The sequence below is a fragment of the Sminthopsis crassicaudata genome, chromosome 2 (assembly GCF_048593235.1).
Source record: "Sminthopsis crassicaudata isolate SCR6 chromosome 2, ASM4859323v1, whole genome shotgun sequence".
Classification (NCBI taxonomy): Eukaryota; Metazoa; Chordata; class Mammalia; order Dasyuromorphia; family Dasyuridae; genus Sminthopsis; species Sminthopsis crassicaudata.
In genome coordinates, this window is record NC_133618.1 from 488794531 (window position 1) to 488811382 (window position 16852).

General features: G+C 32.6%; 1 protein-coding gene across 18 annotated transcripts in view; it reads left to right on the forward strand.

The window, feature by feature from the left end:
• Nucleotides 1-16167, forward strand: part of CHD9 (chromodomain helicase DNA binding protein 9) — a 241857-nt gene extending 225690 nt beyond the window's left edge. For all 18 annotated transcript variants that reach the window (XM_074293386.1, XM_074293394.1, XM_074293384.1 and 15 more), the window contains 5 exons: nt 1745-1884; nt 2439-2660; nt 4757-4885; nt 11248-11352; nt 12585-16167. In XM_074293386.1, the coding sequence (XP_074149487.1) occupies nt 1745-1884; nt 2439-2660; nt 4757-4885; nt 11248-11352; nt 12585-13463 (1475 nt within the window). In that variant the 3' untranslated portion in view covers nt 13464-16167. The remainder of the gene's footprint in view (nt 1-1744; nt 1885-2438; nt 2661-4756; nt 4886-11247; nt 11353-12584) is intronic.
• The last annotated feature ends 685 nt before the right edge of the window (nt 16168-16852 follow it).

The window sequence follows — 16852 nt, forward strand, 5'->3', positions numbered from 1 at the left end:
AGTTCTTACTTAGTTTTTTCATCAGAATTGCTTGAAAGGTCCACTGTTACCTAACACATCTAAGTTATTCATTGGATAGAACAGTGAGTCTGAAATCAAGAAGACCTGAGTTCAAATCCAGCCTTGGACCCTTACTGTGTGATGTCACTTACCCTTTGTCTCCCTCTGTTTCCTCAATTGAAAATGGGGATAATATAACATATAATTCACAGAGTTGTTGTAAGGATAAAATGAGATAATATTTGTAAAGCACTTAGTACAATGCCTTGTACATAGTATGCTATTAGCACATAAATTCTAGTTGTTATTGTAATAAATACAATAAAGCTAGATTTTGGACAGCCTTAAAGTCCAGTCTTGAATTTTATCTTTAGGCAGTGAAGAACCATTAGAAATTTTCTAATATGATATCATCAAAAATTTTTTAGGAAGACTATCCAGATATTTCAATATTCTTAGCATAATGAGTATGTTTTTAAACCAATGGTAATACTTTTTTGTAGTAAAATTCACTCCTATGAATAATTCAGCAGAACTTAATGTTGTTATTCAGCCTTATGTATTTTCATGTACTCAAAATGTTTTTTATTCAATCTTAATATTCTTAGATTAGATTTGTGAAACTGTGATAGAGGTTCCTAGACTTTACAGACAGCCCAAGAACAACACCTGAGTCACTGGAAAATGTTAGGTAGGATGCTAAATGATTGTCAGTTGAAAATGCAGCTGTGATCACTTCAAGTCTGTCTTTACAGCAAAGAAATTCATTAATAAACTCTGAGGTACCACTAGATTTGAGAAACATGTGGCTAATGAATCAAGAATACCCCTAGACAATCAGTAGGATCAGTGAGTAAATTCAGGTCTTAGAACACAGCAGGGGAAGTGGGAATAATGGAGACATCCATGGAAATACAAAATCAGTGCAGCTGGATTAAGCCACCTCTTTATATAAATTTCTTGGATTCCATGGTCCTGTCAGAGTCTAGTCAGAAGACAGCGAGTACTGAGAAAATAAGAGGGCCAGATAGATTCTGTCATATAGCATAACTATATTTCCCAATGATGTGTTTTCCTGAGGAAGGAAAACGTGATGGAGAGGTCCAAAGAAGATCAAAAGCAATGGAGCTGGTGAGAAAATGAAAAAGTATAATAGATTGTAAAGTACTATATAAATGTGGGTTATTTTTATTATGAAAGTACTCAGTTATAAACTTTAGTGCAAAAAATTTATTCACTTTTGTACTTTTCACAACATCTAGAACAGTGCATGTTAGATAATAGGTGACTGGTAATTTTTTTTTTTTTTTTTTTTTGAAAGAATAAATGAAAATGCTATTTGCTAAGAACTTTGGCTGGGGTAAAAGGATTTGCTATCTAAGTGGTTCAAGAGATAAATTGGACCTAATCAGAAAAAGTTCAAATCTAGCCTCAGATACTTAATAGCTGTGTGACCCCGGGCAAATCATTTGATCTTTCCCAGTTTCCTCGTCTGCAAAATGGGGATAATAACAGGTTCTACCTCAAAAGTTTTTGTGATGATAAAATTAGATAATATTTGTAAAGTGCTTTGCAAATCTTAAAGTACTGTATAAATGTTACTGTTATTAAGAAAGCTTATAGTCTAAGTATTGCTGATTTTAAGATATGCAAAATGAGAATCAATTTTTAAGGATATTTCACTTTTAAATTGTAAAATGAGTCCCAAATTACTTATTGTATTTTGAATTCTTAATTTCCTCAGAAACTTCTAGTCAGCCAGCAATTGGTGCCAATGGAGTCATATTAGATAACCAGCCTATAGTCAAAAAAAGAAGAGGAAGAAGAAAGAATGTGGAAGATGTTGACATTCTCCTATTAAATAGAAATAAACCTCCTAATCATGTAAGTAACAGCCAAATTAGAATTATTTTACTCTAATTCTTGACTTAGGAAGTCTAATCACAAACTAACTTTATCATTGCAAAAGTACATTTGCTGTTTTATGAATACTTTATAAAATAAAGATCTGTGAATTAATAATATTATAGTATACTTTTTAGATATGTGTGTCTGTACATGTATAACCCTTTCAGGTTGGGGGGGGGGTAGGGATAAGGAAGGGATAAAATTTGGAATTCAAAACTTTAAAAAGAAAACCCGGCTGTTAAAAAAAAAAAAAAATTTGGTTACACATGTAACTGGGGGGAAAATAAAGTGTATTAAAATAAGAAAATATACATGTGTTCATATGCATGCATGTATGTATGTATACTTTTTAGATTTTGTGACCCACCAAACCACAATACGTAGCAAATTTGAAATTTGAAAAAATTTGAAAGCAAAATTGAAAAAAAAATTGATATTCCTTATTTACCATTTTCAAAATATTTCCTAGTATCAGCATAAAAGCTGTTAATGAATTTGACATGCAGTCTTTATCTAATCTTTTTCTAAAGGTTACAGTAGGCATTACCACCTCACAAATTACTCCAGGGATAAATCCAGCACTGTCTTATACTCAATCTCAAGGGATACTTGATATAGAAAATCCAGTTCCAGTTATTAATCTGAAAGATGGAACAAGACTTGCAGGTGATGATGCACCAAAACGAAAGGATTTAGAAAAATGGCTTACAGAGCACCCAGGTTATGTGGAAGATTTAGGAGCCTTTATTCCTGTAAGTAATTTTAAAAATGGATCTATTTAAATATATTTCTATTGTTTTTATTACTCAAAAACATAGCTAACTAGGTTCATTATGAATGTCTCATTCATTGTGTCCTTAATCCTACTCTTAGTAATTAAACAAAGGATGAAGCTGCATTGTTGTCTTTTCAGAATCATAAAGATTTAAAAATAAACAGCATCAGAAATACATATTTTTCTATTAAAAATCAGTGATACTGATTTGGGGGTTATAATTGTAGTTTAAAAGTAAGTATTACAACTAAAAAAATCATTTGATATCTATGCATATAAAGAAAGTTTTTATAATAGCATTAATTCCTCAAGAAATGTATTATCTTTCCTTGGAGTCAAATTTGACATGGAGGAAATTAGACATACCCAAAATGTGTACATTTTACTTGGAGTGCTCTCAGTTTCAGTTTTGGATTGTATATCTATGTTTCTGCCACTTTTTGAATAAGATACATGAAAATTGTTAGCAAATTTTAAAATGAGACCTGGCTATCCACAGATGACACTGCTACTAGAATTTCACCATCACCCACAAGTATTCCAGTTCACTGTTCAAAAATTCCTTTATTAGACCATAAATGTCTATCATTTCATTTGCCTTACTTCTTAAAGACCTATCCTTTATCCTCATTAGGATCTCCAGTCCCTTTGTTCTCTCAGACTAGTCACCCATCCTATGGTCTGCTCTTGAATTTCTTTCCCATAGTCCATAATTCTTACCCACACTTAGACATTCCAACAAAATATGAAGCTTTTCAAGTGCCTTTCCCCTTCAAAAAATTTGCCTTTAATTTATTTTGTATATGGGTACATTTTGCCTTCCTCTATAGAATGACTGTCAGCCTCTTTTAGGGAAGAAATTGTTTCATTTTTTGTCATACTTAGGGACACATAGAAAGAATTTAGAAATTGATTAATTTTCCTGAGGTCAAAAAGAGTCCCTTGATTACCAAAAATAATCTTTATCTCTAATAGAACTCAGATAGTACCTTCCTATTAAAATTCAACAAAGATATAAAGCTAATCTAATAAAATCTTATTGAATTGAAATGAATTTATTTGAATAGGAGATTTCCTGAAGGAAAATTTGTTGGGTAGCAAAGAACTAATAAATCTTGTTAGTATTGCTCCTTATAATCTCATATTCAAAATCCCAGAATTTTTTTCCTGACACTGACAGGTATTGATAATTCAATAATATCAATGGTGTATTTCCAACTTAAAGAATTCATTATTACAAAAGATCTGTAACATACTATGACTGGTTAAAAATAAGAAAATGAATATTACACTGAGAAACTGGCCTATTATTACACTGAAAATCTTGGGGTGTGTGACTTGGATCACCCAAATCTTGATCAAATAGACATTTTCATATCACCTGTCTGATAGATCTATCTGAACAAACACAATGAGCAGGAATGCACCTATTAACCCAAACTTAGAATTTATTTTAATGTCTGATTAGATCTTGTTTGATTTTTGGATGGGAAAGGGGGAAAACCTTGGTTCTAATATAATAATTAGTTATTTCGACCAGAAAGAAATAATTTCTTCCAGCTTTGAGATTCAATAACAAGCCTTTTTTAATTCTGATTCTTTGGGAAAGATAGCAATCTGGTTTTGTGTTGTTTAAATTTTTTACTCCTAAACACTCTCGTTACTGAGCACCTTGCAATGTTCCTTAATGCTGAAGTTCTTTAGATTCATTGAAACTGCTGCTTCTATGTCTTGGCTGTTCATGCCAAATTCACATTAAGGAAATGTGAAGATGGGGTTAGTATGTTGTAGCAAACTGAAGAGAGTTAGCCTGGGAAACTTGGATCCAAGCCACAGTCTGACTCTAGTTGTTTGACTCTGGGTAAGTGACTTAAATTCTCAACTATCAGGCAATTCTCTAAGATTATTCACTACAGAAAAGTTAGAGATCTACATTGATAGAAGAAGTTTCCTCACAATTTGAACACAGAAAGAAGTTTGAAAAGTGTGTTGTGTTATTAACTTCTGAACTGAATTGTCAAATTACCTTGTTCCTTGATTCTCAATAAAGAATTTTAATACATTGTACTTTAGAGAATGCAGCTTCATGAAGGAAGACCTAAGCAAAAAAGACATCGTTGCAGAAACCCCAACAAACTAGATATTAATAGTCTCACTGGAGAAGAACGTGTTCAACTGATCAACAGAAGAAATGCCAGAAAGGTATGTATAATTTCAATGTGCATTAATTGAAAGTGGTGTCATGGCATGGTGGCTTGAATACTGTACTTGAAAACAGGAAAACCTGGATTTGAATCCTGCCACTGAGACTCAGTACTCTGTATTCCTGGCAAATTATTTAATTCCTCTGGCTCTTAATTTTCTTATCTATAAAATACTAAGACAATGATAGCACCTACTCACAGGATTTTTATGGTAAGGATTAAATGGGGGGGTTGGGCAAGCAGTGTGGGTGTATACATATACACAGATACCATTATTTTAATAGCTCTAGGCCTCAGTTCTCCTTCAGTGGCTAAATTGTTGGAATCAGGAAAGTTACTTAAATATTTATGTCCCTCAAGTTTTTCAGTAGAATTTTCAGTGTAGAAAAAGTACATTATTTATTTTTAGAAAGTCTATTTCCTGACCAGATGTAACTAAACTATCTCCAGTTTGCTTAAGTTCATTTCTTTATTCATGCTGAAATTGTAATGTGGAACTATAATCTCCTTTCTTTCATAGAGGAAACATTAGAAGGAATTTTTTCATCCCTTTCTAAAGTATTAGCTCCCCACACTATCCTATGTTCAAACAATAAGGAGAAAAGAGTAAGAAGGAAAGAAAATTAACTTGAAAGCTAAGAAATACAAATTCTCATTTGGCCTTTCTAACTATTACTCTGCATAAATCACATAATCTGGATGGTTTGGTTTCTCCTTCCTATAGGTACCTCAATTGTTAAGATCAAAGATAAGGTTTTCAAATTCATTTTATTAAAGGAAGTAGGGGGGGGGCATAGTATTATTATTTAAATTATCATTTTACACAATTCCCTTAATTTTTGTGTGGTGCCACCATCAAGTTTGACAAACTATTTTTTATCCATTAAGTTAAATGCTTTTCTGTAGAAGGATAATTCAAGACTGTTGTTGATTTCTGACCTTATACTTTGTAGATCTTAGAGAAAGAAAACTTGTCTTTGCCTCATCTTCATTTTTTTTTAAATGAAGATGTTGGACAAGATGACCCTCATAATCTTTATCAAGAAACCCAAAGCCACCATTTTAATCATAGTTGCCTGTATACACATCTATAAACATAAACACACTCATGTATATGCATAGAAATTTTTATTGAAATCTTCTGTTGCTTATTTCATTATTGATATTCACAGTATCCTTCTCCTTCCCCTCCCAGAGAGTCATCCCTTCTAACACATAGTATTTTTTTTTAGAATTTTTTTTCCCCACAGTATATATGCATGAGTAATTTTTTTTAATAATATTATCCCTTGTATTCATTTTTCCAAATTATCCCCTCCCTCCCTCCACTCCCTCCCCGCGATGACAGGTAATCCCATACATTTTACATGTGTTACAATATAACCTAGATACAATATATGTAACACATAGTATTTTTAAAGAGGGGAAACAAACCCAGCATAAGTGATGGATATGTTGAAAAAGCCCAAAATTATGTAGTTGCTTTTTTTATCTAGTCCTGGATTGGTAGTTTTTCTAATTTAGGCTGAATTTTCAGATTATTCTGAAAAACTAAAATTACTATTTGGGGTAAATTTATTTTAGCTGGTTGAAACTAAATGGGGAAATTTCATGGAAATAAATATATTATCAAGCTTAATTATGTTTTATTTGACAATAAACACTTCAGATATAATTATATACAATTGCATGAACTTTGTACTTATTTCCTTATTTTCTAAAAGGTTTCTTCTGTTGCTTCTCATACATTCTCAAACCCCGCAACTCATATTATTTCCACAATCCATCTTATTCTTCTTCTCCCACATAATGCTTAATAGTGTTGAAGAAAATCATCATGCCATGCTGAATGGGTCCATGATCAAACTTATGTTATCTTATCTCAAATGAATTTTCACTCCAACAAAGCTACCTTTGTTCAAGTAAACCTCTGTAACTTAGTGTGTAACCTTGGATATGTCATTTAATTTTTCTGGATCTCTTTCCTCACCTGTAAAATGATTGGGAGTGGGATTGGACTGTATTTAGGGGCATCACATACATGGCTCTCTATACTCCCTAAGTGTGGCCTAAAACAGATGAAAGTGGAATTGGAAAATTTTAACAAAATAAATATTCAGTAAAATATAAGTAATACTATATTTTTAAACTTAAGTCAATATGCAGTCTGTAGGAATCCCTAGGTATGGATTAGTGTCCCCCATTTTTATTTGAGCTTTTTATCACTGGACTAGATAGCATCCAAATTCCTTTCTAGCTCTATTTCTTTGATCTTATACTTATATGATCCTATACCTCTATCTCATTCCCTCCAAGGGATAATTTTGGATCTTTTCTTCTGGCATCACATTTCCTAAAATATTCCCTGAGCTATTTCAGTGGTCTTGTGATTAAGAGAACTATTTGTATCCAGAGAGAGGACTATGGAACTGAGTATGGATCACAACACAGTATTTTCATTTTTGTTGTTTTTTTTCCCATTTTTTTCCTTTTTGATCTGATTTTTCTTGTGAAGCATGATAATTGTGGAAATAAATACATATAGAAGAAAATGTATAGAAAATACATGTTTTAACATATATAGGATTAGTTGCCTTCTGGGAAAGGAGTGGAGGAAAGAGAGAGAAAAAATTTGGCACACACAGTTTTGCATGGGTGAAAGCTGAAAAATTTCCATGAATATGTTTTGAAAATAAAAAGCTTTAATAATGAGGAAAAAAATATTCCCTGATCCTTTGGTCTTGACCTAGGACCTTATTCTCTCTTAATGAGAAAATAAAGGCTATTTATTAAGTGTTCCCTTTACTCACTCTTACTTAGCTCTCTCAATATTCCTTGACAATGCTTTCATTCTCTCCCTCCTCTACCTAGTAAGAGGTGATACTAGGCGAATTTTCTGATACCTTCTCCTGCCATTCCCTCTGTTAAATTGTTCCATCAATCATCTTCCCTTATTTTTTAGCTTTCCCCATCTATTGGCTCCCTGCAGGCTGCCTATATAAACAGTCTAAGTTTCCTTTATCCTTAAAAAAAAATACTAATTTATGTTGTACCATCTCATCTAAGTTATCATTCTTTCTTCTCTATTTCACTATAATTCTATCTAAAGTATAGAAAAAGTTGTCTGTACACTCACTGCCTCCACTTACTTCTCTCATTTCTCAGCCTTTTGTCGTCTGACTTCTGACTTCATCTTCTAATTAAATATGCTTTCCCCAAAGTTAACAGCTACTTTTTTTTTTTTTTTTTTTTTGAGGCTGGGATTAAGTGACTTGCCAGCTGAGACCAGATTTGAACTCAGGTCTTCCTGAATTCAAGGCTGGTGCTCTATCCATTGAGCCACCTAGCTGCCCCGGTTAACAGCTACTTTTAAGTTACCAAATCCAATGCCCTTTTCCCCCCACTTCTCATTGTTCTTGACCTCTTCACAACATTTGATACTGTTGAATACCTCCCTTCTCCTGTATACACTTATCCTCCTCTTGGTTATACTATGGGTTTTTGTACAACTTCTCTCAGATCTCCTATCTTCCTACATATTCTTTCTCAGTCTTCTTTTCAGAATAATCAGGACCCCAACACTTAAGTAGGGATGTATTCCCTAAAGCTCTGAACTAGGTCTTCTTCTGTGCACTCTGTACAATTTGTTGATATCCTCATCAGTTTCCATGCATTCAGTTATCACCTGTATGCAGATGACTCCCAGAGCATCTCTTGAACTCCTAATCCATAAACTACCTATTAGAAATTTCTTTTTGGATATCCCGTAGGCATCACAAAAACTTAATATGTCCAAAACAGTCTTTATTATCTTTTCCTGTCTTTTTTTCTAACTTCCCTATATCTGTCAATTACAGAATAATTAATAATTGGGACATAGGCTTTAGCCCAGATTATTAATAGAAAATATTAACTGCAACAAGAAGATTATGGGGGACCAACTAGAAAAGGGGATGATATACAGTCTTAAAGAAGAAGAAAATTCTTTGAACACTAGCATTTGGCAAGAGAAAACTTAATGGAGCTTTAAGAGATCAAAAAATAACAAAACAAAATATAAAGAATTAAAAAATAGAACAGAATGTGAAACATCTTAAAAGAAAAACAATAGATCTGGAGAACAGGTCAGGAAGAAAAAATAATAATAATTGCACTATCTGAAAGCCATGACCAAAAAAACAAAACAAAAAAAACTTTGACACAATAAGGTAAGAAATAAGGACAATTGTCCTAGAATGTTAGAACAACGAGGAAAGTAGAAATAGAAAGACTTCACTCATCACCACCTCAGAGAGATCCTATGTGGAAAACATATAGTAGTAGTATTGCCAAATTTCAAAACCCCCAGATCAAATAAAATTTTGAGAGAAACAAAGAAACAAAACAATTTAAATATGCTGGAGCTACAATTAGAACTGTGCAAGATTTATCAGCAGCTACAACAAAAGACCACAGGTTCTGGAATAACATATATATCAGTAATCAAAAGAACTAGGCCTGCAGCCAAAAATGGACATTCGAAGAAATTGCAGATTTTTAGGACTTTGTCTTAACCAAATCTGAACTTAATAGGGAATTTAACATAAAAGAACCAACATCAAAGATTAATTTAAAGGGACTCAACATGGACAAATTCTTTGTTTTTGGGAGAGAAGGAAGGGATCAAAGGTTGGGAAGAGGGTTATATAATAGTAAGGCAAATTAAGGAGTAGAATTAAAGTAGAAGAGTTACTAAGGGTAGGAAATAAGAGATATGCAAATGCAACAAAAATCAGAAGTGGAATCTATTAGAAATTTTTTAAATGTAGGGGTGGTAATCAAAGTCAAAAGATTCAATCAAGAGAGAAATTTACAGTATATGTCAGCCATATTAGATGTATTTTAGATTCATGTTTACATGTGTGTATGTATGCATGTAGGTATATGTAAGTATATATGTAGATTTTGTGTGTGTGTGTGTGTGTGTGTGTGTGTGTGTGTAAAACCTGTGTGAGGGAGGTAGGAAAGGAATGAAAGGAGGAAAAAAGGAATAAAGTAAAAAGTACACAGCACTGACAGGGATAAAAGAATAACATACAAGGAAGCAAAGAAAAGATGGACAGTCATAAAGATAATCTCTATTATTATGCATGTTTTCTTGAAAGGGAAATTTATTGTAACATATTTTGAATCTTCCCTGATATTCTGCTGAGCACATGACAATAGTTTGTTGTTGTTTTTTTTTATTTTCCTTTTCTGTCTTTTTGTATTTTTGTTTTAGCTTTCTTTGTATTTAGTTTTAAATATAATTTTTTTAAGTATTACCTGTACTTTCTACTAAGGCACATAAACATCTAGAGACCTGAGAGCCTATAGTTAGCCTAATGAAATGGAATGATCACAGCACACATGTGGATAGCATTTTAATATTTCCAAAGTATTGGACTTAACAGGAACAATCCCATTAAGATATATCATGCCAGTATTATTATTAATCCCCATATTACAAATGAGGAAACTGTAAATCTTGGAGATTAAATGATTTGCCTGTTGTCACCCAGTCAATAAATAAATGGCAAAATCAGAACTTAACTCTTCTGACTTTTCAGTTGAGAAATAAAATTTTTTTAAATGGCAAGAGACTTCATAGAGAACTGAAAGACAAAGGAATAAAAGAAAACCAACATCACACATTATAAAACTATTAACAGGTAACTTTGCCTGTCTATATAATATTGGCCTGTAGTATATACTGAAATAGAAAATTTTGAAAGAAGTAAATTATAAGATTATAAGTTTAGAATCTAAAATGGATCTTTAGTGGTCATCTAGTTCTGTAGTATTGAACTCAACTGGAAACTGAGCCATTAAATCATATATAAGAAAACCTGTCTGCCAAAAAAAACCATATATTAATGTCATCTATATTAGATTGTATTTTTGTTTATTTATTAAACATTTGGACTACATGGCGCTCATGGCCTGAGCATTTGACATCTTTACTCTAGTTCAACTGTTTCCCTTTTTTCTCCTTTAACTGATTTAAGTGATTTTCCCTCAAAATATTTAAGTAGTTAATAAAGCTGAGATTTTAAAGCAAATCTTCTGACTCCAAATCCAGTGCCCTTTCTATTAATACCATGTTGGAAAAGGCCAAATCTCTTGTACCAAAGTTAAATCTGTTTTTAAAATGTAACTTAGAAATACTGCCCTTATTCAATACTTTGGGCTAAATTTTACACTAATTAACATTGTTTGAATGCTTTTAAAATTTTATATGCATACTTAATAAAAATAAGGGAAATGCAGAAATCACAGAAGAATTTTTTTTCAATATTTAATAACATTGTAAGTATCTAACATTTTGTTTTTCAATTACAGGTAGGAGGAGCATTTGCACCTCCTTTGAAAGATTTATGTAGATTCTTGAAAGAAAATTCTGAATATGGAGTCGCTCCTGAATGGGGAGATGTTGTTAAACAGTCTGTGAGTGTTAAACATTGATTTAAGCTTAAACTTCATGTAATTTTATCTTTAATTACCAAAACTACAAGCAGAAGGAATTGAGGAGGTATCTTTTCTATGAACTATAGTGGAAAAGTTCCAAGGGGATTTTTGTTCTTTTTATCAAAGTATCTTTTTATCTTTTGTATCTTTTTATCTACCCCAGACTTTTAGCTACTATTACTGATTCCTAAAGCAAATGTATTTTACCTAATTTCACTTCTTTTTTAAGTAACATATTCAGATGAACCACAACATAGCATTTTCACTCCTTCTGTTTTGTCCGCTTGCATTTTTGATTTCCTTCTCAGGTTATTTTTACCTTATGTCTAAGTCTGATTTTTCTTGTGCAGCAAAATAACTGTATGGATATATATATACACATATTGTATTTAACATATACTTTAACATATCTAACATATATGGGTCTGCCTGCCATCTAGAGGAGGGGGTGGAAGGAAGGAGGCGAAAAGCTGAAAAAGAGGGTTTTGCAAGGGCCAATGCTGAAAAATTACCCATGCATATATCTTGTAAATAAAAAGCCATAATAAAAAAATCATAAAAAGTACCATATTCAGCTTGTTCCCCTACACACATGCATGTACATGCATTCAAATGCATCAACTCTCATTCTTCAATCCCAAAATTTCTGATACATTTTAAGCATTTTAAGTATCATTTCAACTATGTCTTTCCTTTCAAAAATAAAAACAGGAGCATATTGCATTAATCTTCTCTGAGGCCATAGTGATATAGAAATTTTATCTACTTAGTTTGAAGGAAGGGCCACCTTTAATTTTTTCTACTTATGAACCCTTTTTACCCAAGAAATTTTTACATGACCCTGGTATAGCGGTTATATAAAATGGGTAAAATCAAACATTTACTTACTGATAATAAATCACAAATAACAAACCACATTCAGTTATGAGACCCCATGTGGAGTCACAACCCACATTTTAAGAAGCTGGGATCTGTAGGCCTAAGGCCTCTCCAGATTCTCTTTAATCCTAGAAATGCTAAGATTTCCTCATGGAGAAGGTTTTAGTCTAGTTATACAACTTAGTATATTTATTTCAGTGAAAAATGTTCCTATGGATGCTTAAACTTTACTTCTTGATATTTAGTTTGGTAAGCAAAATAGCTGTTACTTTCATTGTCAGAATGTGATTACATGGATGTATTAATACTGAATAAGAATTTATTTGTTTTAGGGATTTCTTCCTGAAAGCATGCATGACCGTATTCTTACTGGACCTGTTGTACGAGAAGAAGTAAGTAGACGTGGAAGACGGCCTAAAAGTGAGATTGCCAAGGCAACAGCAGCAGCAGCTGCTGCAACAGCAGCAAATGTGTCTGGCAATCCTTTGCTAGCCAATGGATTGCTCCCAGGTGTGGATCTGACAACTCTTCAGGCCTTACAACAAAACCTGCAAAACCTTCAGTCTCTACAAGTAACTGCAGGATTGATGGGGATGCCTGCCAGCCTCTCTGGTGGAGAAGTGAATAAAAACATGGCTGCTATGTTCCCAATGCTTTTGTCAGGGATGACAGGATTACCAAATTTACTAGGCATGGGAGGATTCCTAACAAAACCTACAGAATCTGTGGCAGAAGAGAAAAAGGGCAATGACTCCAAGGAGCCAGATGAAAGAAAAGAAAGGACAGAAAGCCAAAACTCTGACAATGTTGGGGAAAACTCTGTTTCGAGTTCTCCTTCAACATCCTCTTCTGCTGCATTAAATACTGCTGCAGCTACCAACCCCTTAGCTCTTAACCCATTACTATTGTCCAATATACTATATCCAGGGATGCTTCTCACTCCAGGCCTTAATCTTCATATCCCAGCTTTGTCCCAGTCCAATATTTTTGATGTACAGAACAACAAAAACAATGACCTAGACTCAACCAAGCCTGTAGAGGAAAAGGAGGAAGATTCCAGGGTTAGAGATCAGGAAGAAAAAGGGGAAACTGAACCAAGTTCTCTCAATGAAAACAGCACAGATGAGGGTTCAGAAAAAGCAGATGCTTCATCTGGATCTGAGAGTACATCATCATCATCTGAGGAGTCAGATTCTAGTAATGAAGACTGACCCCAGACTCTGCACTTAAATTATGAACTGATTTTGAATTTATTCTTTAACTATTCATTGTAAATATCCCAGTGTTGAGTGCATTGATAACTTACTGACCGAACATTTCAGTATTTGTTTAGAAGTGCAAACTGCTTTCAGAGACATTTTGCATGTAATATTTCTTGAAATTCATAAGTTTCTGAACTTGTATGTACTATCAAATACACAATGGTGTAATATTACAACAGAAGGCATTATAATTTTGTTGGGGGGTTAATTTTATGGAAATTATGCTCAATGAGAGCTGTATATTTAATATATTTGCAATGAACACAGAATACTTTATGCACATTATTGATTTAATTTGAATATAGTTTTACAGCCTCCTTGACACCTATAATTTACAGATCAAAAACTCAGCAATAATTTGGGCAGCTAATGAATGTCATGAAAGCTGTAGAATCTACATCATCATCCATTGCTTTAATTACATGAAAATGCTCTAGTGTTGTGATGCACTGCTGATGTTTCCAATTCAGGTACAAGTGTGTTTAAAAGAAGAGATAAAATTCCCAATCAGCCAGTTATGCTGGCTACCTGTTACCTCAGCTGAGTTAGTTTAGGAAGTTTACATTCATTTCTAATTCTGTACTTGTTTTCAGGGTTTTTTTAAAAAAAAAAAAAAAAAAAAAAGAGGAAAAAAACACACATCCTGTGTATCATGTAAATCTGGCAAAAGAAGTGACTTGTTTTGCTTAATCAAAACTCTGATCCCAGTGAAGGCAAGTCAGCATAAAAATAATTCTATGTTCATATAGACACCCTATAGACCTACTTAGTTTGAACATTGTGGACTTTGGGCCTCCTTCAGAAATAATCATGTTGAGGTTCAGTAGTGTCTCTCTAAGGGGTCAGAAAAAGCAAATTCATGAAGTGCCACTGACAAGAACTTTCAACACTGCATACTTCATGTAAAAGAAATTGTTTGTTTGCTCTGTTTGTGTAGATTTCTATTTGTGTTTTATGTCATTAAATGCTTAACAAATTACCAGATAATATTGGTAAAAAAAAAAAAAAAAAAAAATGCAGATAGCCTAAATTTATTTTGAGTTTCTAAGTTTAATCAGACTAAGCATTGCCCAGAATCAGTGTTGGGTTATCAGTTCATATAAAATATGCTGAGTTGCCCTGTTTGAAAATGCACTTTGAATAGTAACAAAAAGAAAATACAAGTAATACCTGGAAAACACACACACACACACACACACACACACACACACCCCAAAAGAAACCCAAGGTTTCTTTTTTTTAACAGTCCTTAAAACCCTTTTCTCTTTAAAAAAAAAAAAAAAAATCTGTCCAATGTTTCATGTGATATGACACTCTTTCTGCTTAAGCTGCTATTCTTGACATGGTAGAGGTCCATGTTCATACTCAAATCCATTTGAATTTAAAATTGAGTTTAGAATCTCATTTGAGGCCCAACAAGAGTAAATGTTTAAAAATAAAAACACACACACACACATAGGTACTAGTGTAAGTCAATGATAACATTTGCAAAGGATTAAAATTTGGGAGTAACAAAATCACTCCCAAACACTTCTCACATTAAATGAACCCTTTTATATTTTGATAAGAGTTCTGTTGTTTTGTCACAAAGTAAACTTTTATATTGGGTTTTACTAAGACCTTTACCAAGAAATTATAACTTTATATGTAAAATAATTATCCCCATTATTATAGAAGCAGTATTACATGTAATTACAAAATTATATAAGTTCTATTGGGATTGTATTGATTTTCCCACTATTTTATTTTGATTTGATGGCCCTTTATGCAATGTCTTAGCAATAGTGACTATCATACCCATCCAAGAGAAGTGGGTAGCAGTTCATCATCATGAAAAGGATATATTACATATTTAATATTTTCCCTTTGCAGTATTGCACTTTTGTTTAACGAGAATACACCTATGAAATAGCCAAAGTTTTCAAAAAGTTATTATTAAAACTTATTTTGCCGATGGAGTATTTCAGTACCATCAGATCTTCCTCTTCCCTTAATGTTCCCTTTATTCCCTTTCCTTTTCTTCTCTAGCCAAGCCCCCCCCCAAAAAAAAAAGCCCTAAATCTTGTCACTAAAACCTAATTTATATCAAATTTATGAGATGATAAAGTATTTTCCTAATTATGGTCAAGTGAGTTTGGTTAACATCCTAGTGATTCTCTTTCTATGTAATAAGGCAATTACAGATTTCAAAGCATTAAGGCTAATACTGACTTTGAACGTATTCTATTGGGTTTCAAGGCATATTAAATTGGTATCAATTGGGAAAAAGTTGTCTAGCTATCAGCCAAACAACATGCAAATAAGGTTGTATAAAGTTAAGGGTTAAGGAAAATGCAACAGAATTACACTAATACTGAAGTTTCCAGTTGAAAGGATATCCAAGTGTGTGTTGGTAGTTACTAAAAAGAATTATAGCTGTTATTGCCTTGTATTTATATCCCTTGTTTCAGGCTTCATGATCTAAGTCTTAGTCCAGTTTTTTTTTTGGACATTTCGAATATTTGCCAGTTGTGTTCTGTGTAGTCTGAATTTGCTTTCTGTAGTTGAAAAAATGTCTTAAAAAGTCATTTGTAATTTATTGAATTACTTTCTATGATGTTCTATAGAGCAAATGGAAGTTTAATTATTTTTTATTAAACATATTCTTTGACTACCCATGATGTCAGCCTTTATAAATGACAGTAATTATTTTAACTGTATTTGTAATAAAATCATTTTAGACACTAAAAGACAACTACAGGTATTTATCTTGAGAATTTTGAGACAACTTTTTAAAAGTCAGGAGAAAGTTATTCCCATACATACATACATACATACCCACCCACAATTGTGGGAATAAGTATTCCTTTTTGAGTAATGCCAAATGTATGCTTAGTTTTTTAAGTTCATCTAGAAAGATTAATAGAATAGTATTAACTACTGGAGTGGAAGGAAATCAATAGAAAAATCTAATTCCAAAGCTGTTTCTTGGTAGCCATTTTACTGTTAAAGCTTCTTTTGCTTCCCCTGTAAAATGAAATTAGACTAGTTTATCTCTACAGTTCCTTCTGGTTCTATTTCTATATGAGAAAAAAAATCGTTAGAAGGCTCAAACCTTGTGCACTTTGGAGGAACAATGGTTTTTTTCTCTACCTAAAATCAAGAGTTTAACTGAAGTCTCTTCTTTGATAGTGATTTTCATAGTCATTATACATATTCTTAGACCTTAATTTGAAGATTTATCCATTCTGTAATAATATTAATAACTGTATAATTAATAGTGGTGTAAAGTTTTCAAAGTACATTTAACTTTTATAATAACACTGTGAAGTAGATACAAACATTATACCCATTTTACA